Here is a 25,252-nt window from a genome sequence, read left to right as displayed (position 1 = left end):
GTTTAAGTGAATGGATCTCTGAAATTTTACAATAAAGTTAAATACCACAAAGAGATGGTTGAGATTGATTTTGGGGGTTATGGTTCAACAGTTTGTAAATTAGGGACAAAAAAAAACAATTTGATTTTTTTTTTAAAGTTTCAAGAAGAAATCATAAATTCAGAGTACTGTATATCACTTTAAAATATTATAAAATTCTAAAATAAAAAGTTTGTTAGATTAGCATGACTCACATGCAACACTGATGTTTTATATTTTGACTTCAGACTGTGGATTTGGATGTGGTAAATGTCACACATCAAGGGATGGAACTACATCAGTATGTTTGCAGTGTCTTCACCCATCTATGGTGGCTTTTGATGATATCTGTATGAGAGCTTGTCCTGTTGGAAGATACAAGGAGCTGGGTATTTGTAGAGGTTGGTTTTCTTGAAATGATATAGTTTTGAAGAGTACCAGTAAATATCTGGTTGGATGTATAAGGCTAATTGTAGCATATAACATTGTAACACCTAGTGAATGCTACATAACTGAGACCAAATATGTCTACAAGGGTATGATACGTTTGTCGTCATGTGTAGATGATATTGATTTACCATCATTTTTATTTGGCAATTTATGCATGAATTATATAATTTGTCTGTTTTTTGTGTAACCATTTGTAGCATATTTAAATTTTATAGTGCTCATCCACTTAGACCACATGTTCACAAGTTTTAAATTTATTGACTTATGTTTTTCAATATGTGTACTGGAAATAATTTTTTTTTAAATTTTAAGTGGAAAAATCCAATCAATTTTGAAACATTTCAAATTTTCAGTTGACAATCTTATGTCATTAAGATAGGAACAAAATCTATATTTGATAACATGTGCTGCATTATAATTAATTGACATTTTTTCAGTATGTGGAAGTGGATGTCTACGTTGTGAATCCAATAGTATTTGTCATGCCTGTGGACCTAACCAGATCGTATCTGATGGGATATGTGTCAGACATTGTAAACCTACGCAATATGTAGATGGACGGCAATGTAAAGGTGGGCAATTCACAGTTTCAGAATCTAATGCATCCTGGGTAATATTTTCAAAAGTGTACACCATAACCTCCTGATTGGTTAAAAATGTCATAAAGAATCGAAATTTAACGACTGATGTGACGTTATTTTAATTTTGGGGTACGAACAGCCATCCACCATCATCATCTTTTGTATTTTGAGTTTTAGCAGATGTTTACTCACATAATCAAGTCTCCTCTCATTATGGAATAATTTTGTAAGTGTGATTATCAGATTTAATTTTCTGTATTGTAGATTGTCCAGAGCACTGTATGGAGTGTATGTCCAGTACAGACTGTTCTCAGTGTGATGGTCAAACCTACTTGTTAAACAGACAGTGTGTCCCAACCTGTGGAAAGGGGTACTATCAAAATAAAAAGTCACGGAGATGTGAAAGTAGGTATAATTTTTTTTGAACTGTTATTATGATGTTAGGTGGGAAATATGATTTTAAACATTTAAACATCTACAGGTTACCATTATATTTGAAGAATCTCACATATTTGAAATTCTTAAATTTATCTGGTGGGGTATTCAGCAGATTTGACTATTTTAATGTATTCAAATAGATCAAAAAGGAACAAACATGAAAATACTAACCTTTAAGGAGAAAGCAGTGCAAATTTTATGGGGAAAAGTTGTAAATTTTGATTTGTTGTTTTGTTTTAAATATTCCTGTAACTCATTGTTGTTCTTTTCCATGGAGATCATGTGCATTTGGATTTAAAACCCCATGGGATTGTTGTCTACCGATAAAAAAAGTGATGAAATCCTAATGAAACTTTGTATCCATGTAATTACAGGAAATGAACAACCTCCCACAATACAGTTAACAGGACACATACAAGTTGAAGAGAAAGATGTCACTGAAATACCTGCCTCTATTTTCAACTTGAATGACCCAGATACACCTTTGGATAGCCTCGTTATCATTGTAGCAGAACCTCCAACAAATGGCAACCATATTGTCAAATGTAACTTGGGTATGGATGTCATATTGGAGGCAGGAGATACCATTACTCCACAGGAATTAAAAGATGGAAAAGTCAGATTTATTCACAATTCTCCTGTTCTTTCTGCTGGTAAATCTTTAAAGTATCTTTTTCTACTAACCATAATTTCACCATATAATTTAGACAGTGTAAGTCTGTTTGTTTTAATTTGCAACAGATTTTTTTTACAGGGAATAATAAAAAAAAAGCGATTGGAGCAAAAGTGGGTTTCGTACTTTGACCTATAATGGTTTACTTTTTAAATTGTTTTTGGATGGAGAGTTGTCTCATTGGCACTCACACCACATCTTCCTATATCTATTTACACAGTACAATTTTCCATACAAATTTTTACCTGTTATATTGTTTTTGCAAAATTTGCACTGTGTGAACAATGAAATTAGATGGTGTTTGATTAATTGAAATCAAAAATGGTATCGTGCGAACAGAATGCTTTACCATTTACCTGGGCAAAACTTTTGTTTCAATGATGCATGGAAATTGGTACCTAATGAAAGTTGAATTGGTTTACAACTAGATGTTTGTTGGAAGACTTTTTTTAAAACCTGCTTTGTACAAACATTCACATAAAAAAAATTTGCTGCTACTGAAAATATATTCATAGATGTTTAATCTATCAACAACTCAAGAAGCATACACATATTATTAATTTGAAAGAGATTATAAAGTATTGCAGTTTTGTTTTTTTATAATGATTTTCATTTTAAAAAAAATCTTATGTTTACAGGAAGGATATCATTTAAAGCATTTGACAGACAGTTATACAGTACAGAGAGAGTTCTACATATACAAGTTATCAATGACCACCCTCCTCAGCTTGTCAGAAATGAACATGTGCTGGCTACTGTAGGGGAGATAACCCCATTTGATAATCAAATTTTAGAACTGAAAACTTTGGATCCTGTGAAAACATTGGTTAATGTTATTGAAGGTAAGAAACTTAAGATAATAAGAAATTTAATTTTATTTGAATAAAAGGAGATAATTATTTTTCAATAAAACAGCAACCTGAAATTGTAAAGAAATCTAGAAGACAGCATAGTCAAATATCATAGTTTCCAAATTGAAGGCTACAATAAAGCTACTTTTAAATATAGGACTTTCAACTTTAATGCAGTTTCCTGTCAATCGCTTATGTTATCATGCTAATATTATTACAACCAATATTATTCGTTCATAAAAATAGTTAAGAATGGTTTATTTTATTGTACCAATAGTTAGTCTGTAAGCTAACTTAACGAATTAAAAAAACATCCCTAAAGCAAATAAGAAAATTTACACAAAGTGAAAAGTTCTGTTTTAAGATGTCTAAGTTTAAAATGAAATTTTTGTTTCAGGTCCTCTGCATGGGAAATTTATTGATCGAGGGACACAGTCACCTGTAAGCTCTTTCTCAGTAGAGGAACTACATACCAGTTCTATAGGGTACCAGTTAAATCCATTAGTGACGGCAGCCAGAGACATGTGCATCATACAAGTCACAGATGGATATCATGTCCTCAGTTTTATTGTCAATTTTGAAATTAGGCAAAAGGTAAGATATGTAATTGAAATTTATAAGATCTCTTTATGATAAATTATAACTGTTAAAGATCACACTTTTCATGTTTTGTTCATAATGTAGATATATGAAATACATTTATTGAGTATTATTTGCTTCATAACACCACTTATAATATTCTGACTATATTATCATGTTTTGGAAAATGGTGAACCAACACCTGAAGTGGTTATCGTGCGGTTGGGTAATAGCGGGTGGATACCACGCGGTATTCACAGTTGTCTTTCACTATAAAAGCAAATAAACGACATTAAAGACAACAACACCCATCAATTACCGCATGGTGATTAATTTATTAATTTACAACCCCAAAATTTGTACTTCACTGTTTGATTTCATGTATAATATTGTCCTGAAGACGCCACGCTTGTTGGCGAAACATGTCGACCACAATAAATTAATCACCATGCGGTAATTGATGGGTGTTGTTGTCTTTAATGTTGTTTATATATTATCATGATAAAGTAGTTTTGAAGAAAGTCATGAAATTAGAATCTAAAGAAAAATTTAAATTTAAAACACTTTTAAATATTGTACAACCAGTGTTAAAACAACAAATACATATGATATACTAAACATTAAATATAAAAGGAAAACAATTAACTTAATATTTTGTATTTGAAAGTCCTATAGATGATATGCTTTTGTGAACAAAAAGTGAAAGTTTTACAAATTTTAAATAAACTTTCATATATGCTTCCAGTACTGCTGTGAATTCAGAAATGATTGTGATGCTTTTATGTGAAAAATTTCAACAATATCAGGTTTGCAGTAATAAGCACCTTGCATTCATAATATCAGTAGTGATTTTCCTTCCTAAAATTTAAGCAATTTCAATAATTGGATTTCACAGTTTTCCAGGGGTCAAGGATTACGAATAAAAAAAATTCTGAATTTTCAGTATATTTAAGGAATGATACTTCGCTAGGTGAAGCCACTTGTATAGAAATAAAGATTCAGACATTGGATCATAACTTTAGAAGCACTTAAATTAAAATGGTTGAATGTGATATTTGTTATTAACTAAATCCAAGTAAATCGCATGTTAGTTAAAGGAGCTGTACTTCCTTGTCTTAATGTCAGTTTTTACTTTCAGGAGAACTTGTCTCCCCTGATTGTCAATAATGAAGTGGGACATGTATATGCCAAGGATATGTTACGGATAACACCCACCATGTTGATGGCTAAGTCAATGTCTGATGGCAAAGAGGTCATATATACCCTAAACCCTACCACCAATAATCCTCAACAAGGTGAGATAGTTCTAGTAATATGTGTTCCCTGTATAAGGTGCCTTCTCAGTTCTCATTCACAGCAATGTGACTTTTTGAATTATAAGGCATATTTCATTTGGAAATCTGGCCTAATAGGTAGTTAGTCACTTGTTTAAAAAAAAAAGCAGTAAATCTGGTGTTAATTCAAATATAAAGCCAGATGTTAATTTTGATACACTCATAAAAATGTCCATGTAAGGCAATTAAGAAGGGAAGGAATGCCCTTTATTGTCTGGCATCAAAAGGTCATTTTCATCTACCGTTAAACCTCAAATTGGTTAAAATTTGCTGTGATTCACCACAGGTCTCAAATAATTATTGTTACCATTATTTTATGAAACAATTTGAAGCAATTCGTTGAAATTAGTTGATTTGTTTTCCAAAAAGGGTACATATTATCGTCATGTACCAAAAATTGCTGTTAACATCATTTGGCAAGAATTTTGACCGTTATTCATTATGAAGATTTCCCCATGATGACCCTCATTTGGCAGTTGGCAGATTTATTCAAGAGACCATATTTTTCAGGAGAAATATTAATGCTAGTACCAGTCCCACCAAATGGTTTAGGTCAAGGTTGGAAAGAAATGGGAAGTGGGAAAATGGCCGCTAAAATGTTTCAGTTTTTGCAGAGAGATATAAACGAGGGCAGAATATGGTATCAAAATACAGGCTCAAAGTCCACATCAGATGTTGTTACTTTTGAGGTACTATAGTCATTAAGTTATGTACTAGTTTTTAATTGACATAAGAATTAGTATCTCAAAAACTAAAATCATATATATTAACAGTAACGACTGCATGGTCTCATTTCTCCAAATTATTTCACCCTAAAATAAGGTATGGATCTTTATCAGAGCATGCTATACAGTGCAAATATTTTTCCATTTATCTCCATTCATCTCTTATTAACTTCCTGTTTCAAGTATCAATTTTTTGTCAACAACAGCATCTTACAGCATTAGAGCTGTCTGAAGTTTAATTTCAATCTTCCTGTGACCATTCTATACAAAACAAAAGATGCATGTAGGGAGTTCTTTACCAAACATCTTTAGCTTGGATATCATTAATGCATGTAGGGATCTCTTTACCAAACATCTTTAGCTTGGATATCATTAATGCATGTAGGGATCTCTTTACCAAACATCTTTAGCTTGGATATCATTAATGCATGTAGGGATCTCTTTACCAAAGGCTTTTTATCATCAAAGAGCAGACATTACAATTTGTAACTTTTTTTTATCCAGCTTGGTAATGGTTGTACTAACTAAACTAAATACCACTCACTTGAATTGTTCTGCTTAGTAGTGTTTGCTTCCCTTAATTCTGTTTTTTTAAGATTATTTTTTGTCTATTTTAGGTTAGAGACTCATTTGATCCACCAAATGTTTTAAAAGAGCAGACTATGCATATAAAAATAATGGAACCTCCATTAGATGAGGCTATACCAACTATAGCCCCTGGTGTCAGACTTGGGATGTCGGTAGGTATATCATCAGAGCATGTATTATATTTGAAACTCCATCAAAACCAGCCTGACTTTAACTAAACCAATTAATTTATATTCTGTTACATCTTTGTGGACTGCCATCAGATACTGGAAAAAAAATATAAGTTATATACGATTCTTCCTTCTTGCAAACAATTTTAACATGGATTTAAAGGAAGGTGATTCCCCACTTCTATTCTCAATTTTAAATTTGTCACTTTGTTGACAAGAGTACTAACCTATCGAAATAAGTCGCAATTTACTGAAAAATATTAAAATCTTTATTTGTTATGAAGAAATGGAGGCTTAAACTTTTTACATACAGTTCTGAAGATAGATTGCAACCTAAAAGGGACATAACTATTACATTATGCGATTTACAATATTTTAATGTTTGTTTCATGTTTAGGTATTTGAAGATCAAGTTGTTCCAGTTACCATCTCTGACCTGTTTTTCCATGACCCAGATACACATAATGGAGAAATAATTTACACAATAACAGTGCCTCTGAAACAAGGGGAAGGAACTCTGGAGAATAAAAACTTTCCTCTACAACCCTTTTCCCAGTTTACACAGGCTGATCTGATGCATAACAAGATTATTTATCATCCGCCAAAGTCAGACGTTGGCAAGGAGGAAAGAGAAGTGTTCTTTAAATTTACAGGTATGGGAAAAACGAGCTTGTTTCCAAATTAATGTACAATTCATTTGTGAAAATTAGTATGAAGTACCGGTAATGAATTTTAATGTTTAACAAGGAGAACAAACTTATCTTTGGGTTCATATGTTATAGCTTGTCTCTTAAATTGATTTACTTTTTATTTTTGGGGTTCCCAGTATCTAAAAGTAATAGTTTAAAAGTAAATACAGAAAAAATTAGTCACATAAAAATTACAAGAGGATGTATGTTTAACAAACTTGCCATGAAGGTTGACCACTCATATACTTGAAAATATGATAAATTTCATTATAGATTGTGGAAATTCTAAAATAAAAACTGCATCAAAGATTTTAACCCTTAAATGTATAGCAATATTCCAAACAGCTTATTCATCGGTTGTACTGTTCAGCTGTTGTTCTTGTCATGCAACACATGTATTCTAGATTTAAGTGATCTATTTGAAGATATACTTTTGTTGTCATTTAAATCCATTTTAACATTGTTTGTAAGAAGGAAGATTTGTATATTATTCAAGATTATTTTTCAGTATCTGATGGCAGAGTTCACAAAGATTTGATGGAATATAAATTCAACATCCGTATCTTACCAGTAAACAATCTGCCTCCATCTTTTTTACATCCGTCTGCTGATGTCACAGTAGCACAGGGAGGGAAATTTCCAGTAGACAGGTCTACAGTTATTTTGTCTGACCCAGATACATCTACTGCAGATTTAGTGTTGACTTTAGATGAGGCTCCAAAGAGGGGTAGTTTTGAGAAAGTTTTTAAGAATTCAAAAATCATCTTGAGAAAAGGTATGCAAATACACCTGTCTTCTTCCCTTTAACAAAGAATGCACCAAAGCATTCAACCTAAGTTAATCATCACAATCACTTTTTAAAACTATAGCGTATAGCACTTCTTTTCATTAAAAGTATTATTTTATTTCAAAGACATTGAACGAATATGCAGTTATTGCAACATAAAGGCAAGTCTGGGAATAACCCTGTATACTTATGAATAAATGTGATATTACTGCTTTGTACCAGAATTCTTTTGCTTAAATGGGCCTTAACAGCTTACTATTTGGTCAGTTTTTCTTCAATTTTTAAGGTTGACAATGAAATGTACTTGTTCAAAACTTTTTCATTTTTGTCTATGGAATATTTCATGTTCAAATATACCACATATCTCTTTTTATAGAATCTACAAATGAAGATTCTATTTTACTGAATGATGTTTCCTATTTTAGGAGAAAGCTTTAACTACAAAGAGTTCCTGGAAGGTGTGTTTCAGTATAGTGACAGCAGGGATAGTGATATACTCTATGACAGGATTGTGTTGTCCGCCAGTGATGGGAAACATGAGACCAGGATGTCCATCAACATCACAGTGCTACATGTAGATAAGTCAGCACCGATACTTCTACCAACTGCTGTCTGTAGGATTCATGTCAGAGAAGGTGGGTTTAATACAGTTTTATAACTGGTTTATAAAATTCAAAGAAGCAAAATGCAGTTATATTTGTAGTTAATATGCAGTAGGATGAAAATAATATTTAACAAAATGATTAACTGGATATTCAGTAGAAATCTTTTTAAATTAAAAAAAAAAAAATCAGAAATAAAATTGTTTGTAAAGATATATATTCAGAATTGAAAACACATGTTCTTTTATGGGATTTTTTCAGCTTTAACATTTTTCCAAGCCTGCGATTTATTTGTTATTAATTGAATTAATTTCAGCAAGAAAAGACCATTAGTTAATCATAGTGAAATATTTTTCAGGGGAGACAATCCTTATTAGTCGTAATGATTTTGGTTTTATGGATGATGATGATTCTGATGACCATTTGAGGATTACATTATTGGCTAATCCAGTACATGGACAGCTGGTCTATAAAGAATTGAATGTTGTGATGGAAGGAAACATTATAACTCAAGATGACATAAATAACAACTTTATAAGGTAGGTATTGGTTAATATCTGTAAATGTTTATATGGTCAGCTGTTTACACAAATAAGAACTTTATAAGGTGTGTATTGGTTAATACCTGTAAATGTTCATATGGTCAGCTCTTCACACGAGGGATTTATTTTGGTTTTTGTCAGAAAAATTAAAGATCTGCCTTAATATATAATATGTTCAAACATGCATAAAGAGTACTTCTCATTTAAGTGAGTGATCTATGATGAATGGAATATTTGTATCTCTTGTTGGGCAACTAAAAAACAAAAAGGTTTTGCTATGTGTTTTTTGTTAGTCCTAGATTACTTTTGAACAACTGTATGTTCAAAACACATGAAGCATCTATTGCTAAATATCTGAAGATTTCGTTGACATGGATAGCTTGGAGATCTTTAGTAACATAACCATGAAGGATAGCAACAAAAGCACTATTACATTCTTTTTTGTACTTGGATGTAAATAATAGTTAATACAAAGTATTTCATTTCTAGTTTGTATAGTTGTTAATTTTTGTGTCATTTGGTCTCTTATGGAGAGTTGTCTCATTGGCAATCATACCAAATATTCTTTTTAGCTCACCTGGCCCAAAGGGCCAAGTGAGCTTTTCTCATCACTTGGCGTCCGGCGTCCGGCAGCGTCCGTCTTCGTCGTCTGTCGTTTTTACAAAAATCTTCTCCTCTGAAACTACTGGGCCAAATTAAACCAAACTTGGCTACAATCATCATTGGGGTATCTAGTTTAAAAAATGTGTCCGGTGACCCGGCCAACCATCCAAGATGGCCGCCATGGCTAAAAATAGAATATAGGGGTAAAATGCAGCTCTTGGCTTATAACTCAAAAACCAAAGCATTTACAGCAAATCTGTCTAAATAAAAATTTTTATCAGGTCAAGATCTATCTGACCTGAAATTTTCAGATGAATCGGACAATCCATTGTTGGGTTGCTGCCCCTGATTTGGTAATTTTTAGGAAATTTTGCTGTTTTTGGTTATTATCTTGAATATTATAATAGATAGAGATAAACTGTTAACAGCACTAATGTTTAGCAAAGCAAGATTTACAAATAAGGCAACATGACCAAAATGGTCAGTTGACCCCTTTAGGAGTAATTGCCCTTTTTAGTCAATTTTTAACCATTTTTCGTAAATCTTAGTAATCTTTTACCAAAATCTTCTCCTCTGAAACTACTGGGCCAAATAAATTCAAACTTGGCCACAATCATCTTTGGGGTATCTAGTTTGAAAATGTGTTCGATGATCCTGCAATCCAACCAAGATGGCTGCCACGGCTAAAAATAGAACAAAGGTGTAAAATGCAGTTTTCAGATGGATTGGATATTCTGTTGTTAGGTTGCTGCCCCTGAATTGGAAATTTTGCCGTTTTGGGTTATTATTTTGAATACTATTATAGATAGAGATAAACTGTAAACAGAAATAATGTACAGCAAAGTGATACCTTAAAATTAGTCAGCATGACCAAAATGGTCAATTGACCCCCTAAGGAGTTATTGTCCTTTATAGTCAACTTTTAACAATCTTCATAAAATTTGTAAATTTTTACTAACATTTTCCACTAAAACTACTGTGCCAAGTTCATTATAGATAGAGATAATTGTTAGCCGCAAGAATGTACAGTAAAGTAAGATGTACAAACACATTCCCATCACCAAAACACAAAGTTGTCATGAATCCATCTGTGTCCTTTGTTTAATATTCACATAGACCAAGGTGAGCGACACAGGCTCTTTAGAGCCTCTAGTTTATATTAAGCAAAATATTTGTATTGTTTACAGATACATGGCTGACAAAGAGATAGGAAGTGAACCAGTCTCAGATATTCTCTCATTTAATGTGACAGACAGCAGTGGTAACATCCTACCCAATCAGGTTCTATCTGTAACTATAGAACCAGTGGACAACAGGGCACCAGTAGTTACTGTTGGTCCTACAATTAAGGTATGTTTAAAATCTTTACAAATCAAGTTTTATCTGTAACCATAGAACCAGCAGACAACAGGGCACCAGTAGTTACTGTTGGTCCTACAATTTAGGTATGTTTAAAATCTTAACAAATCAAGTTTTATCTGTAACCATAGAACCAGCAGACAACTGGGCACTATTTTTTACTGTTGATCCTACAATTTAGGTATTTCAAATATCTTATCTCTATACCAGGGCTTCCAAATAATATTTGAGCCAGCCGGACATTTTATATCTGATCCCGATTTTAATCCCTTAAGATTAAGTCACAAAAGGCAATTATGAAAATCAGATGGCCATCCCAATGATTGCCATTAGATTAAAAAAAAGGTGATTTAAAACATTACTTTGATATGAATTTGATGTTCTGACGTAAACTGTTAAATTGGCAGTGCATCATTCGAAGTGTGCACATCAGTGAGCACATATCTGCCTTAGACTCTTTATTTGTGCAAAATGACGTCAAAAACTTTACTTTCGTTTTTAAAATCACTTTCCTAATACCGGATGTTGACTTGACAATGGTTAAACATAAACCAAAAACAGGTACATAAAATATCTGTGTTGTTTACAAAGCATGACTGAGTGAAGAAGCTCTTTCCACGTTATTTCTTCAACAAAATAATTAAAATGAATGTTAGATACAGGTATCAATGATAATTTTAGCATTTTTGAAGAAATGTAGGATGCATAATTAAATTTCCCACCTGGACACATGCGCACACATGTTTTAGTTCATACAACGTAGTTCGGAGGATATTTCAATTAAAACCTTTTTAAATTTTTCATCAAATCATGTTTATAAACATATTTCTTATGATTTTAATCTTTTGGACTAAATCAATTAGATACAAACTGCTGAAATGTAAGAAAATAACTTTGAATAGACCTATTAATTTATAAGATGTCCGGTACTGAAAATAGTTTACCTGTCACCTGGCTCAATATCTGTAATTGTTTTTCCATAGGCGATAATGGTAACGTTTTTTCCTGTAGCTCAGTCCATATTGTTAACTTGGAAATGTATGATAGCTCGTTTCGAAGCTGTGACATTTTCACATATGTGGTTAAATTTTCGGGGTACGAAGTGAGATGACTTTTTCCGTAAATTAGCAAACCCCGAACATCCTTTTGTGATGCGGCTCCTTGTGGTAAAATATCCCCTTTTTAACACAATAAGTTCTATGAAAATTTAATACTTTGAACACATTCAATAGCTCCATAGTTTTTACACATTTATTCTATGTTCCTCTACTTTCCTAATCACCACAAATAATTAAGTTCAGTCATTTGTTAAAAATAGAAACATGTCCAATATCACTACACAGAGATTTTTTCTTTACACGTGACTTTTGAGTTCCTCATTTCAAGGCGCATTAGGGATGTTGTCCCACCTGAACAGGTAGATTTCAGCTGTCCAACAACTTATTAGCCTTGATTAGAATTAGAAAGTATTGAAGTAGGGGTTGTTTTGATAGTAATTAATCATCATGTCAAGGTTGAGTCAAAAAGATCGCAAATTATGTTTAAAATGACCATCTCTTGGGAAAGCCATGAAAACTAAAAAGTAGATGACCATTTCATGCTTTGCCCAGCCGGACGTTTACTGGACATTATACAATAATTGTCTGGAATATATGACCGTTTTGGAAGCCTTGATCTATACCAAAAAAAACAATAAGATTTTTAGAAGCCTTCAGTTCCATAAGTCTGAGCTCTTTACACAAAAATCTTATAATATAAATGATCTTAAATTATACTGAAATGTTATGACTTTTTGTGAAATGAGTCAGAGGTATTGACATTTCCTGATTCCTCCCTTTATCGTAGATTGGGCATCAGTTGTAATTATCATAGATATACCTGACATGATACACTATCAAATTCTGTTATTAAAAAAACCTGCAGATTATAGAAAACTAGCAGTTGTCTTGATCTAACATTTTAGACATAACATATACCAGATCAAATCTCATCTGACTGCATAACAAACAACAGGTCACCAGTAAGATATAGACATTTCTTTGATACATTCCCCATTTCCATTCTCAATTTTATTTATATATATTCACTTCTTCAGTGATTTCAACTTGCTCAGACTATATTCATATTATTTTTTTACATCCATAAAGTAATAATTTAATTTTGGATGTTACATGTCTTTTGATTGGCTGACATGGTTTTGTTTATCATATCATACTATGACATAAACACAATTTTGTCATGTGACCCTTATGTCATCAACGTTTTTTTCATGATTTACACCTATTTAAAATGGAAAGTTAGAATTAAATTATAAGAAATAACTGTAATATTTTGTCAGTCTATTTCGAAATAACATTAAAAATGTGGTGCACATTGTTAAAAAACACGCTATGCACATTATTCAGTGTGCACCACATTTTTTATGTTATTTCTTCATAGACAGAAAAAATATTACAGTCATTCCTGAAATAATATTCTGAATTTCAGTAACTTTATTATATCTTTGCAATAAAATATAATATATTGATTCCAGATTGATGAGGGTGGTGAAGTTCTGTTGACAACAGACAACGTCAAAGTGACAGACCAAGACACAGCGGTGACAGATTTACTGGTCCAGATAGAATCCAGTCCAAAGTTTGGAAATATTCTCTCATATAAACCAGGTAGAACACATGAAATAGTATTGTTTTTAGCTTGTTAAAAAAAACCTAAATTCCGCAGGAGCAGTTTCTGTTATAATATCTGTTATTTTTTAAAGCAGCTATTACAAAAGCTTAAACATAATTGATTTCATGCAAAACAATTGGTAATATCTTTTGATTAACTGCAGACAAATGCCAATACTCAACCTTCACTGCCACTTCATTACATTCTAGACTGGTATGATACTAAACCCCTAACGGGAAGGATTGTGCCTGATGTTCATATGATGAAATCATAATCTTTAAGTCAGTTTAATTGAAGTCTGGAGCTGGCATGTCAGTTAACTGCTAGTAGTATGTTGTTATTTATGTATTATTGTCATTTTGTTTATTTTCTTTGGTTACATCTTCTGACATCAGACTCGGACTTCTCTTGAACTGAATTTTAATGTGCGTATTGTTATGCGTTTACTTTTCTACATTGGTTAGAGGTATAGGGGGAGGGTTGACATCTCATAAACATGTTTAACCCCGCCGCATTTTTGCGCCTGTCCCAAGTCAGGAGCCTCTGGCCTTTGTTAGTCTTGTATTATTTTAATTTTAGTTTCTTGTGTACAATTAGGAAATTAGTATGGCGTTCATTATCACTGAACTAGTATATATTTGTTTAGGGTCCAGCTGAAGGACGCCTCCAGGTGCGGGAATTTCTCGCTACATTGAAGACCTGTTGGTGACCTTCTGCTGTTGTTTTTGTATTTGGTCGAGTTGTTGTCTCTTTGACACATTCCCCATTTCCATTCTCAATTTTATTGATTGAAATGTTCCAGGTTTGGTAACATTTGTCACAGTTTAAACATTTTGTTTAGAAGATATGTAAATTAGGCAAGATATAATATGGAGAGGGACGATCTTATATTTTAATTGTAATACATGTATACAGAGTTATGGAAGATTTCAAATAAAAATAAAAAGCATCGTTTTATACAATGTGAAAATTTAAATATAAACTAACTTACTTGTAATCTCATCTAAGTGAAGTGGAACATAATATGTATTTATGATCAGCCTCTTCAAGATTTATGTTTTATTTGTAGATGTGGGAGGATCAGAGAAGACTGTGGGAGTACCTATTACCCAATTCTTTGTTCAGGATCTACTGGATGGTTTTATCCACTACATTCAGTCAGATCACAAGAACAAGGAACCAGTCACTGACAGTTTCTTATTCCATGTTACTGATGGTGTAAACAAATCACCCATGCAAAGATTTGGAGTCCGTATTGTGGTAGGTTTCACTGTTTTGGGATTCTCATATTTTGTTCAAAAAGACAAGTTACAGGAATATTGAACCTTTTTTAAAACTGTGAAGTCCTTTTCCCGGAAAAGAATATTTATGAATTAATTGTATAAATAAAAAGTGTTTAATCAATAGCATTTGAATATGTAAATATCAAAAGATGCTGCATGTTTAAAGGCTAACTACTATTCAGTCGGTTAAACAGTTTTGCAAAAATTCTGATAATACTTTTGTTTTATGTACATTCAAAAAAATTATACTATTAGGCTTTATCTTTTATGTTTACTGTCAAATGGAAAATAAAACTATTTGCAAAATTAAAAAAATACAAGAATTGTTACTTTTTGAATTTGATATTGAAAAATGGAAATTGTGAATGTGCAAAAGTTTTGAACCAAAATTATGACAGATATTAGATTTGATGGAATTTGTCAATTACAATTTTAAAGAAAGTAAAACCTTTCATAATTTGATGCATCAAGTTAGGTTAAACTTCTGTAGCCATATTTTCTTGAATCTATGGACCAACCACTGGGACCAACACTTCCTCAAATGAAGAGTGCTGTATTTTTGTGATTTTTTTCATCTCTGTAAGTACATCATAAATTATTGATGTATTTACAGTTACTCAATGATGAGGAACCATTACTGGTGACAGAACAGTTGTTTGTACAGGAACACCAGGCTGTTATTGTCACTAATTCATCGTTATATGTGATAGATATAGACACTCACCCTGATCAGCTGTTATTGACAGTGAAAGTTTCTCCTCAACATGGTAAGTACAAATGTATATATAAAAAAGAAGATGTGGTATGATTGCCAATAAGACAACTGTCAACAAGAGATCAAAATGACTCAGACATTAACAACTATATGTCACTGTATGACCTTCAACAATGAGCAAAGCTCATACTGCATAGTCAGCTATAAAAGGCCCCGATATGACAATGTAAAACAATAAAAAACGAGAAAACTAACGACCTTATTTATATATTAAAATGAACAAAAAACAAATATGTAACAAACGACAACCACTGAATTACAGGCTCCTGACTTGAAACAGGCACAAACATAAATAATGTGGCGGGGTTAAACATGTTAGTGAGATCCCAACCATCCCCCGCTAAGCTGGGACAGTGGTATAACAGTACAACATAAGAATGAACTATAAAAATCAGTTGAAAAAGGCTTAACTCATCAGATGGACAAAAATACTTGTGGAAGTGGCCGGGTACTTGCACATCCCAACAACAAAAAGACACTAGGAACAGATCTGAGAGTACTCACTGTTATCTGACAGCTAGTTCATAGCCACTAACAACTAATACAAAATATCATACATCTAGACTTATAACTTCATATATGTAACAATGATAGTTTAAGAAAGAGACATCTTGAAAAAGATAATTCTTCTCAGGTTTTGCCATAGTGTGCTCCCCTAGGGTGTAGAAAGTTCTAGACTAAATAACTGCTTTGGTCAAACCAAAGACTACCAAAAATAAGGTATTACAGCTGGTAAACATTTGAGTAAATAACATTATTATTGCCATTACAAAATTAATTACAATTTTGCCGTGATACTGTTATTTCATAGTATGAAGCATTAGTACATTAGAATATAAGTTATTTTATGAAATCAACAGAACTAAAATAGAGTTTTATATTTGTAAAATATCTATATGAGACATGCTCGGTACATACTAATCTATTGTATAGGAACCTTGGGTAGAAGAGATCATATCAGTGAACCACTCAGTAGAATCAGACCAATACAACAAGCAGGAACATTCACATATCAGGTACCTTTATGTTCCTTTGTTCTTCAGGTCTGTAACTCAACTGTTGTAATAAAAATCTTACATAAAGAAAAAACTATTAGTATTTCTGCATAATTGATGATCACTGTTGATCTTAATATTTTCTGTAAAAAAAGCCGCAGATATACTTATTAGAATATTTCAGGCCTTCCAAGCATTCCATATCTCCTACTGGTGAGGGCCTGAACTCCATCAACCAATTTTTTAAATAGCACAGACCATGGATATCATTTATTGATTGATTGATTGATGTTTCTTTATGACCAATGACAAAATTTCATAAAGATTCAGTCTTTCAAAATATTTATCAAGTATTTGTCTATTATGTCTCAAGTGACAAAAGTCAAGAATTTGTGAAAAAAAGTTAAATGTTCAAATTTTTTCATATTTTTTGCTTGGCTATTTTCAGGAGATTTTAGATGATTTGATAGTATACCAGCACAATGGTAGAGCTACATATGGAGATAGGTTAACAATTCAAGTGTCTGATGGAGACTTTACTGATACAAGTGCATTAGAAATAGTCATTGGTCTAGTAGATGATGAAACACCAAGACTTGCAATTAACAGAGGATTAATGTTAAAAGCAGGTATGTTTCATACAGGTGCAAGTAGATGTTAGTCAAACGGCACAGAGACATCAACCTAACAACTTGATTTGAATATCAGTATTTTAGAGGTCATATGCTAAACAGATACACTCTGAGGGTGGTACCAAATTGCTTCAGCTCTATAAAAGATATTTATTTGAAAATCATATTGCCATTTGTTTTTGTGAAATGTAAAGAAAGCATGCATTTAAACATGTATCAACAGCTTTGAAACACTACATTTAGAGATATTGATCACTTACCTTCTTGTTCACCCTATGTATTGAAATGTACCAAGCTGAAGTTTTAGAATACGGTCTAGTGACAAAGCCTTTCAGAAAGTGCTATCAAATACCCTTCTGTTTTGAGTGTAGGGTTATCTCCTTTACATAAGGTTATTTACATCAAAATTGTTAGATAGTATACTGTCAATTCATTAATTAGTGCAGCCATTTATTATCACAATTTGTGAAGATTGAACAAAATTGAGAGATTTATACTACAAATGTATATCGATTTCCAGAGATATTTCATACAGATATATTTATCTGAAATCATAATATGAGTTAGTATTGCCTGACTCACCAGGTTGCAATATTCCTTTTAATAATTTCTGAATTTATAGTATATAACATGGCTATAGTTAATAACAAACTTAATTTACTACAATCCACCACTTTCCATAAAACATAGAAGTTTGACAATGTTTTTTGGTGTTATTAAGGATCAACAATTCCAATAAAGTCGCAAGATCTGAAAGCAACAGACATTGACTCTGATGATAAGAAACTGACCTACACTTTGACCCGTGACCCAACTGGTGGACGTTTGTTAATTTCAAATCAAAACAGAAAAGTGCCTGTTTTTACAAGAGGACCAATAAAGAGTTTCACTCAGTTAGATGTTGATCAAGGTCATCTAGAATTTGAACATCCTAATGGGGAGATAACTGGTGTTTTGACATTTAAATTTGATGTATCAGATCCAGAAGGAAACAAGTTGATAGATCAGATTTTCTACATAACTGTAACAGGTAAATTTGTGACAAGATGATTTTCTAATATGTTTCTAAAATGCTTTATATAAGGAAGGTGTTTTAAAAGAGAAAACATCTGAAAGAGCAACAGTTATCTGGTACTCAATTTTTTGCTTTGATGCCTTCCTGTGTTAATGTAAGGCTTCAAAGAAAAAAAATACAATAGCCTTTCAAGACGTCACAATTATTTAGACTAGGCAAGGACATGTACATGTACAAATATTTGTTCTATTATTTTATTAGCATAATATTCTTTCTTGATCAAATACACAACTTTCTAGGATATCATATTCTCCTTATGATGTCTGAAAAAGATTATCAAAAGACATGAATACTAAATGTGCATGCAGGTTTTTGCATATAAAATTGAGAAAGGAAATGGTGAATATGTCAAAGTGATAATCACCCGACCATAGAGCAAACAACAGCCGAAGGCAACCAATGGGTCTTCAATGTAGCGAGAATTCCCGCACCCGTAGGTGTCCTTCAGCTGGCCCCTAAAAATATGCATAATAGTACAGTGATAATGGACCTCATACTAAACTCTGAATTATACACAAGAAACTAAAATTTAAAATCATACAAGACTAACAAAGGCCAGAGGCTCCAACATATGTATACATTCTAACAAAAAAATATTTTAAAGTACATTTTTGATTACTAATTCTCTTTATTTAAAAACGTGTACAGTAATGAAGTGATTCATCCTCTATTAATTACAGTTTTGGTCTTTAAAAAAATAATGCTGCTCTTTTCTTATACCGTAACTAAATTGCGTTGAAAAAACCCAGATATGACAGAAATATATATCAAACCAGCTATCATCTACTGTTAGTTCAGCAGAAACAGTACAAAGCTGTACAATTATCATTACACATTATCATTATTTCTACATCATAATATAAGAACCAATTCAAGTGAAATGACGTTAGCTTGTTCTTATTTTTACAGAAGACAGAATACCTCCAAAGGTTATAGCCAATAAAGAACTGGTTGTCCTGGAAGGAGCAGAGATCAAAATAACAACAGAAGTCCTGTCATTTACTGATGAAGACTCTGAGCCTGGATTGTTACGTTACTACCTCCTGTCTGCACCTAATCTGGGTCATCTAGAACTTACCAGTAATCAAGGTATTTTAAAATATAATCTGGGTCATCTAGAACTTACCAGTAATCAAGGTATTGTAAAATATAATCTGGGTCATCTAGAACTAACCAGTAATCAAGGTATTGTAAAATATAATCTGGGTCATCTAGAACTTATCAGTAATCAAGGTATTGTAAAATATAATCTGGGTCATCTAGAACTTACCAGTAATCAAGGTATTGTAAAATATAATCTGGGTCATCTAGAACTTATCAGTAATCAAGGTATTGTAAAATATAATCTTGGTCATCTAGAACTTACCAGTAATCAAGGTATTGTAAAATGTAATCTGGGTCATCTAGAACTTACCAGTAATCAAGGTATTTTAAAATATAATCTGGGTCATCTAGAACTTACCAGTAATCAAGGTATTTTAAAATATAATCTGGGTCATCTAGAACTTACCAGTAATCAAGGTATTGTAAAATATAATCTGGGTCATCTAGAACTTATCAGTAATCAAGGTATTTTAAAATAAAATCTGGGTCATCTAGAACTTACCAGTAATCAAGGTATTTTAAAATATAATCTGGGTCATCTAGAACTTACCAGTAATCAAGGTATTGTAAAATATAATCTGGGTCATCTAGAACTTATCAGTAATCAAGGTATTTTAAAATATAATCTGGGTCATCTAGAACTTACCAGTAATCAAGGTATTTTAAAATGTAATCTGGGTCATCTAGAACTTATCAGTAATCAAGGTATTGTAAAATATAATCTGGGTCATCTAGAACTTATCAGTAATCAAGGTATTGTAAAATATAATCTGGGTCATCTAGAACTTACCAGTAATCAAGGTATTTTAAAATATAATCTGGGTCATCTAGAACTTACCAGTAATCAATGTATTTTAAAATATAATCTGGGTCATCTAGAACTTACCAGTAATCAAGGTATTTTAAAATATAATCTGGGTCATCTAGAACTTATCAGTAATCAAGGTATTTTAAAATATAATCTGGGCCATCTAGAACTTACCAGTAATCAAGGTATTTTAAAATATATTTTAAAATGTAATCTGGGTCATCTAGAACTTATCAGTAATCAAGGTATTGTAAAATATAATCTGGGTCATCTAGAACTTATCAGTAATCAAGGTATTGTAAAATATAATCTGGGTCATCTAGAACTTACCAGTAATCAAGGTATTTTAAAATATAATCTGGGTCATCTAGAACTTACCAGTAATCAAGGTATTTTAAAATATAATCTGGGTCATCTAGAACTTATCAGTAATCAAGGTATTTTAAAATATAATCTGGGTCATCTAGAACTTACCAGTAATCAAGGTATTTTAAAATATAATCTGGGTCATCTAGAACTTACCAGTAATCAAGGTATTGTAAAATATAATCTGGGTCATCTAGAACTTACCAGTAATCAAGGTATTTTAAAATATAATCTGGGTCATCTAGAACTTACCAGTAATCAAGGTATTGTAAAATGTAATCTGGGTCATCTAGAACTTACCAGTAATCAAGGTATTGTAAAATATAATCTGGGTCACCTAGAACTTATCAGTAATCAAGGTATTTTAAAATATAATCTGGGTCATCTAGAACTTACCAGTAATCAAGGTATTTTAAAATATAATCTGGGTCATCTAGAACTTACCAGTAATCAAGGTATTGTAAAATATAATCTGGGTCATCTAGAACTTACCAGTAATCAAGGTATTTTAAAATATAATTCATTGTAGTTAATCAACTTGCTTTCATGGATACTTTGTTTCTCATTTAGCACTGTTTGAATGATTTGCAACTATTTATTTTTATGCCCAATTTAGGGGCATGTTTTTTGGTCTGTGTCTGTTCGCTTGTCTGTCCATTCATTCGTCTGCCCTGCTTCAAGTTTTAGTTTTGGGTTAAATTTTTTGGTTTAGGTAATTTTTGATGAAGTTGAAATCCAATCAACATGTTCCCTATGCTATGATCTTGCTAATTTATGCCAAATTAGAGTTGACCAAAATTTTATGGTCTACTGAACATAGAAAGTGATTGTACCGGTGGGACATCAATGTACTATGGACACATTCTTGTTCACAATTTTAATACATGAATCCAGTGTTTAAAAGTCAAATCATATATGCTGAACAAAGAATGACATTAGATATTTTTTTTGCAGGAATACCAATATCTGAATTTACCCAGTCAGACCTTGCAGCAAACAGTGTATGTTATATACACACCAGTAAAGAGGAAATATACATGGATAGTTTTACATTCTCTGTCTCCGATGGGAGTAATCAGGTAAAAAGGATAGTTAAGAAATCATTGGCCATTTAGCGTCTTGACTATCCAGTAAAAAACACTTAGAATTTATATTTCGGAGCCAAATTTTGTTTTCATCACCACCCATTTTTTTTTTTTATTTTAAGTAAAAACTTGCCATTTATATTTTCAAAAGCAGTACAATTCTATGAAAATATTATTATTTTGTGTTTAGCAGTTGGTCTGACAAAATTTCGACCATGGTCAATTTACTTATATTATAGTTTATACAAACTTCAATGGTGTTTGTATTCTGTTAACTCATATTGTATTTTCTTGTAGTATCATATTGTATTTTCTTGTAGTGTTCTATTGTATTTTCTTGTAGTATCATATTGTATTTTCTTGTAGTGTTCTATTGTATTTTCTTGTTGTCTCTTACTATATATTTCTTGTAGTCTCATAGTGGGAATGTTATTTCTGTAGTTTCTGTAGGAGGTTGTGTAATTTTTTGTTTGTGTAACGGTTGAGGGATTCTGATAGAGCAAATCTCCAAGTGGTCTGTATGTTAATTAATTGCATGCATGATGTCATTATCTTTATCATAAAATAATTACTTGTAAACTGAAATTGCTTTTCTGTTTGTATAAACAATACTTATATAACACAACACATATATAAGTAAAACAATAATTTTAATTTTTTTTCACAGATCACTCAGAAGTTGTATATAACCATTACTCCCGTGGATGATGAAATACCTATTGTGACTAATAATGGTCTCAGGGTCCAAGAGGGGGTGAGGAAAACCATCACAGAATATGATCTGAAGGCTGAGGATCAAGATACTCCTGTAAGATCTGTTGACTTTAGTCTAGAAAAATAGTTTACAATAGACTTTTTTCATATTGACATACTTTTAACTCTGGAGTTGACGTTTTTGACTGGTTACCTTCTCTGTGGTATGACATTTTTTGGTTCTGAGTCAACTGAGACAAAATAAAATGAGTAAAATGAGCTGGCAATTGGTCTAGTTTGAGGGGAAATATACTGCTTTCTGAGGATTTTGTTTAGAAAACTTGAGCAGAATTTTTCCTAAATTGCATCAATTGAAAGCTCGAGTTTACCTCGTTTAGTTGTTATATCTTGACCCAGTAACAGAATGTCCTACTACAGAGAAGTTTACATGTCCAAAATTATATAATCTGGATTCAAAAGTTGGAAAGGAAATATAAAAAATATACCGATAGTATATGCCCAGACATATAATTAAAAGTGCCTTATGATGATTCATAGCTGATCAGTTTTGGTCCATAATGGACTCTCATCATATGTCAGTACACCATTACTATATTACCGGTAATAAGAAAATAGTCTACACTGACATCAGAATGAATAATACATGAAGAAGATTGCTTTCATTGAATTATTTTGCATTTAAGTGCCAGTATTTTTAGTAATTGTACATTATCATGGAGGGTATGGCATTGTGTAGTTATTCTGGAGTTTAAAAGCTTCATATAGGTTGTAATTTCATGAATGTTAGTAGAAGTAATGCTGTATGATGGCATTATTTGAGTTTTGCTTTACAAGACAGCTGAGACAGTAAGAACAGAACCTGAATTTCTTTTGCACAGTCATATACCTAGAACATTATCATATTATTGTTATTGATGTTGTGTAAAAAAAAAATATTTTTTTCAAACCATGCACTCCTGGAAAATAAAAATAAATAAATCTAACATACTAGTTGTAATTTCTTGCAGGATAGATATCAGGTATCTCAAGAGATTTCTGTGCAAATTTCAGCTTACTGAATACATGGGTGATGTATTTTTATTTTATTGTAGGAAAGTTCTTTGATATTTCATATCGTAAATCTGCCAGTGCATGGAAGACTGGATTTAAAACAAGGAGACTTTTACATGCCTGTGACTACCTTCTCTATGGCTGATATCTATAATGGGCTAATCAGTTATCATCATGATGGGAGCGAAACACTTCAGGATAACTTTTCCTTTACTGTGACAGATGGCGCCACTAAGGTGTTTGCTATGCAGAAAGATCAGAGTCGTGGTGATATAAGTGTTAAAAGAGATCCTGAGGTAGAGTATATGTTTTTGCTTCAACTTCCAGTTTAATATGGCCAGAAAAATAGCTATTGGCATAGTGCATTGTTATGTAATAATAAATGTGAAGTTCATAAAATTCCATTAACCGTTATTCAATAAGGTTTTGGAATCAGTCACAGGGCTTACTGTCCTTCAACATCTGAGTGAGGAATCAATCAATCAAAATAATAGATTTGACATTTGGAGCACAAATTGTGTAGTCCGAGTACAGAATATAGTTTTTGAAGACCCTAGATATTTTTGGAATATTTAGATTGGTGTATTTTATTCCTTGAAATACTTTATTTTCCATCTATGCATAGAGGATTTTGTAAGCTTCTTTTTATGGGTCTCAGGATGAGAATCCTTTCTCAAGAATAGACTTCAATAGAACATAGATGTAGAAAATAACTGTACTGTATTTTTTTTCTTGTCTGAGGGGATCTGTATCTTAACTATCAGCCTACTATCTTATACACCTGTTTTAAAAGCTATTAGGCTTATAGAAATGACAATTACATATTATTTTTGTAGGATTTTGAAATTGATATCATGCCACTAGATGATGGAAGTCCTGTTCTAAAAACAAACTTAGGATTACAGTTTTTGGAACAGTCAGGAAATCAGGTGAGTTGATTTAAACTTAATAAAAGAATATTCTAAAGAGGACCTATGCAGAACTTAGAAATTTAGCTTCCTTCCTTATAAATTATGTGAAACCGTCTCAGCTTTCTGAGAAAGTTTTGATAATCAAGAGAAAAAAACAAAAATGAGAAATTTCTTTGAGGAATGCTCTTTTCTTTTTTTCATTAATGTGGGACATCTGGTATGTGAACAAACTAACTAAAGTTCTTGTGTTCTATTTACTATAAGGAGTATATATGAATGCAGTTCTATATTACACCCTTTGTATGCTTCGCAGGCCTATAATTTGATAACTCCACGAGAACTGGAGGCCACTGATGTTGATACTGTACCAGTTGAGCTGACTTATGTGATAACCAGGGGACCAGAATATGGAAGACTAGAGAATACTGCTAATCCTACAGTGGCTATATATTCTTTCACACAAGGTTAACAATTATGTCTGCATAACAGTTTTAGTCTGCACACACTTTAAATGTTACAGATGATTACTGTTTTGATATGTTTACACTTATTGAATAACAGTTTATAAGTCTGTCAAAAAGGAGAGTGAGGTTTGCTTTATTAATTTGTAAACAATTTGAAGCACACAGTTTCTGATTTCATTCATCAGTAAAATAAATGTCAATGAGAAAATGATAAATGAATACAAAAATAACAAATCAATTGGAAAAAAGTTCTGAATCAATATGGTGTCACTACTATATGGATAGAGGAGGGGGAAGAGTTAAAAACTACACTGTAAAATATTACTGGTAT

General features: G+C 32.0%; 1 protein-coding gene across 1 annotated transcript in view; it reads left to right on the top strand.

Moving 5' to 3' along the window:
• Positions 1–25,252, top strand: part of LOC134724928 (extracellular matrix organizing protein FRAS1-like) — a 59,725-nt gene that overhangs the window by 12,246 nt on the left and 22,227 nt on the right. Inside the window, exons 11-36 of the mRNA XM_063588305.1 lie at positions 267–419; positions 906–1,040; positions 1,314–1,454; positions 1,862–2,140; positions 2,799–3,002; positions 3,409–3,605; positions 4,729–4,885; positions 5,435–5,613; positions 6,267–6,389; positions 6,805–7,060; positions 7,605–7,871; positions 8,309–8,518; positions 8,844–9,024; positions 10,818–10,980; positions 13,523–13,655; positions 14,729–14,919; positions 15,556–15,709; positions 16,651–16,733; positions 17,161–17,341; positions 18,066–18,374; positions 19,329–19,508; positions 21,652–21,776; positions 22,450–22,590; positions 23,588–23,842; positions 24,383–24,475; positions 24,771–24,921. Coding sequence (XP_063444375.1) covers positions 267–419; positions 906–1,040; positions 1,314–1,454; positions 1,862–2,140; positions 2,799–3,002; positions 3,409–3,605; positions 4,729–4,885; positions 5,435–5,613; positions 6,267–6,389; positions 6,805–7,060; positions 7,605–7,871; positions 8,309–8,518; positions 8,844–9,024; positions 10,818–10,980; positions 13,523–13,655; positions 14,729–14,919; positions 15,556–15,709; positions 16,651–16,733; positions 17,161–17,341; positions 18,066–18,374; positions 19,329–19,508; positions 21,652–21,776; positions 22,450–22,590; positions 23,588–23,842; positions 24,383–24,475; positions 24,771–24,921 — 4,641 coding nt within the window. The remainder of the gene's footprint in view (positions 1–266; positions 420–905; positions 1,041–1,313; positions 1,455–1,861; positions 2,141–2,798; positions 3,003–3,408; positions 3,606–4,728; positions 4,886–5,434; positions 5,614–6,266; positions 6,390–6,804; positions 7,061–7,604; positions 7,872–8,308; positions 8,519–8,843; positions 9,025–10,817; positions 10,981–13,522; positions 13,656–14,728; positions 14,920–15,555; positions 15,710–16,650; positions 16,734–17,160; positions 17,342–18,065; positions 18,375–19,328; positions 19,509–21,651; positions 21,777–22,449; positions 22,591–23,587; positions 23,843–24,382; positions 24,476–24,770; positions 24,922–25,252) is intronic.

This window comes from Mytilus trossulus, chromosome 7 (assembly GCF_036588685.1).
Source record: "Mytilus trossulus isolate FHL-02 chromosome 7, PNRI_Mtr1.1.1.hap1, whole genome shotgun sequence".
Taxonomy (NCBI): Eukaryota; Metazoa; Mollusca; class Bivalvia; order Mytilida; family Mytilidae; genus Mytilus; species Mytilus trossulus.
The sequence above is the reverse complement of the archived record's forward strand: the minus strand, read 5'-3'. Positions and strand labels throughout refer to the sequence as shown.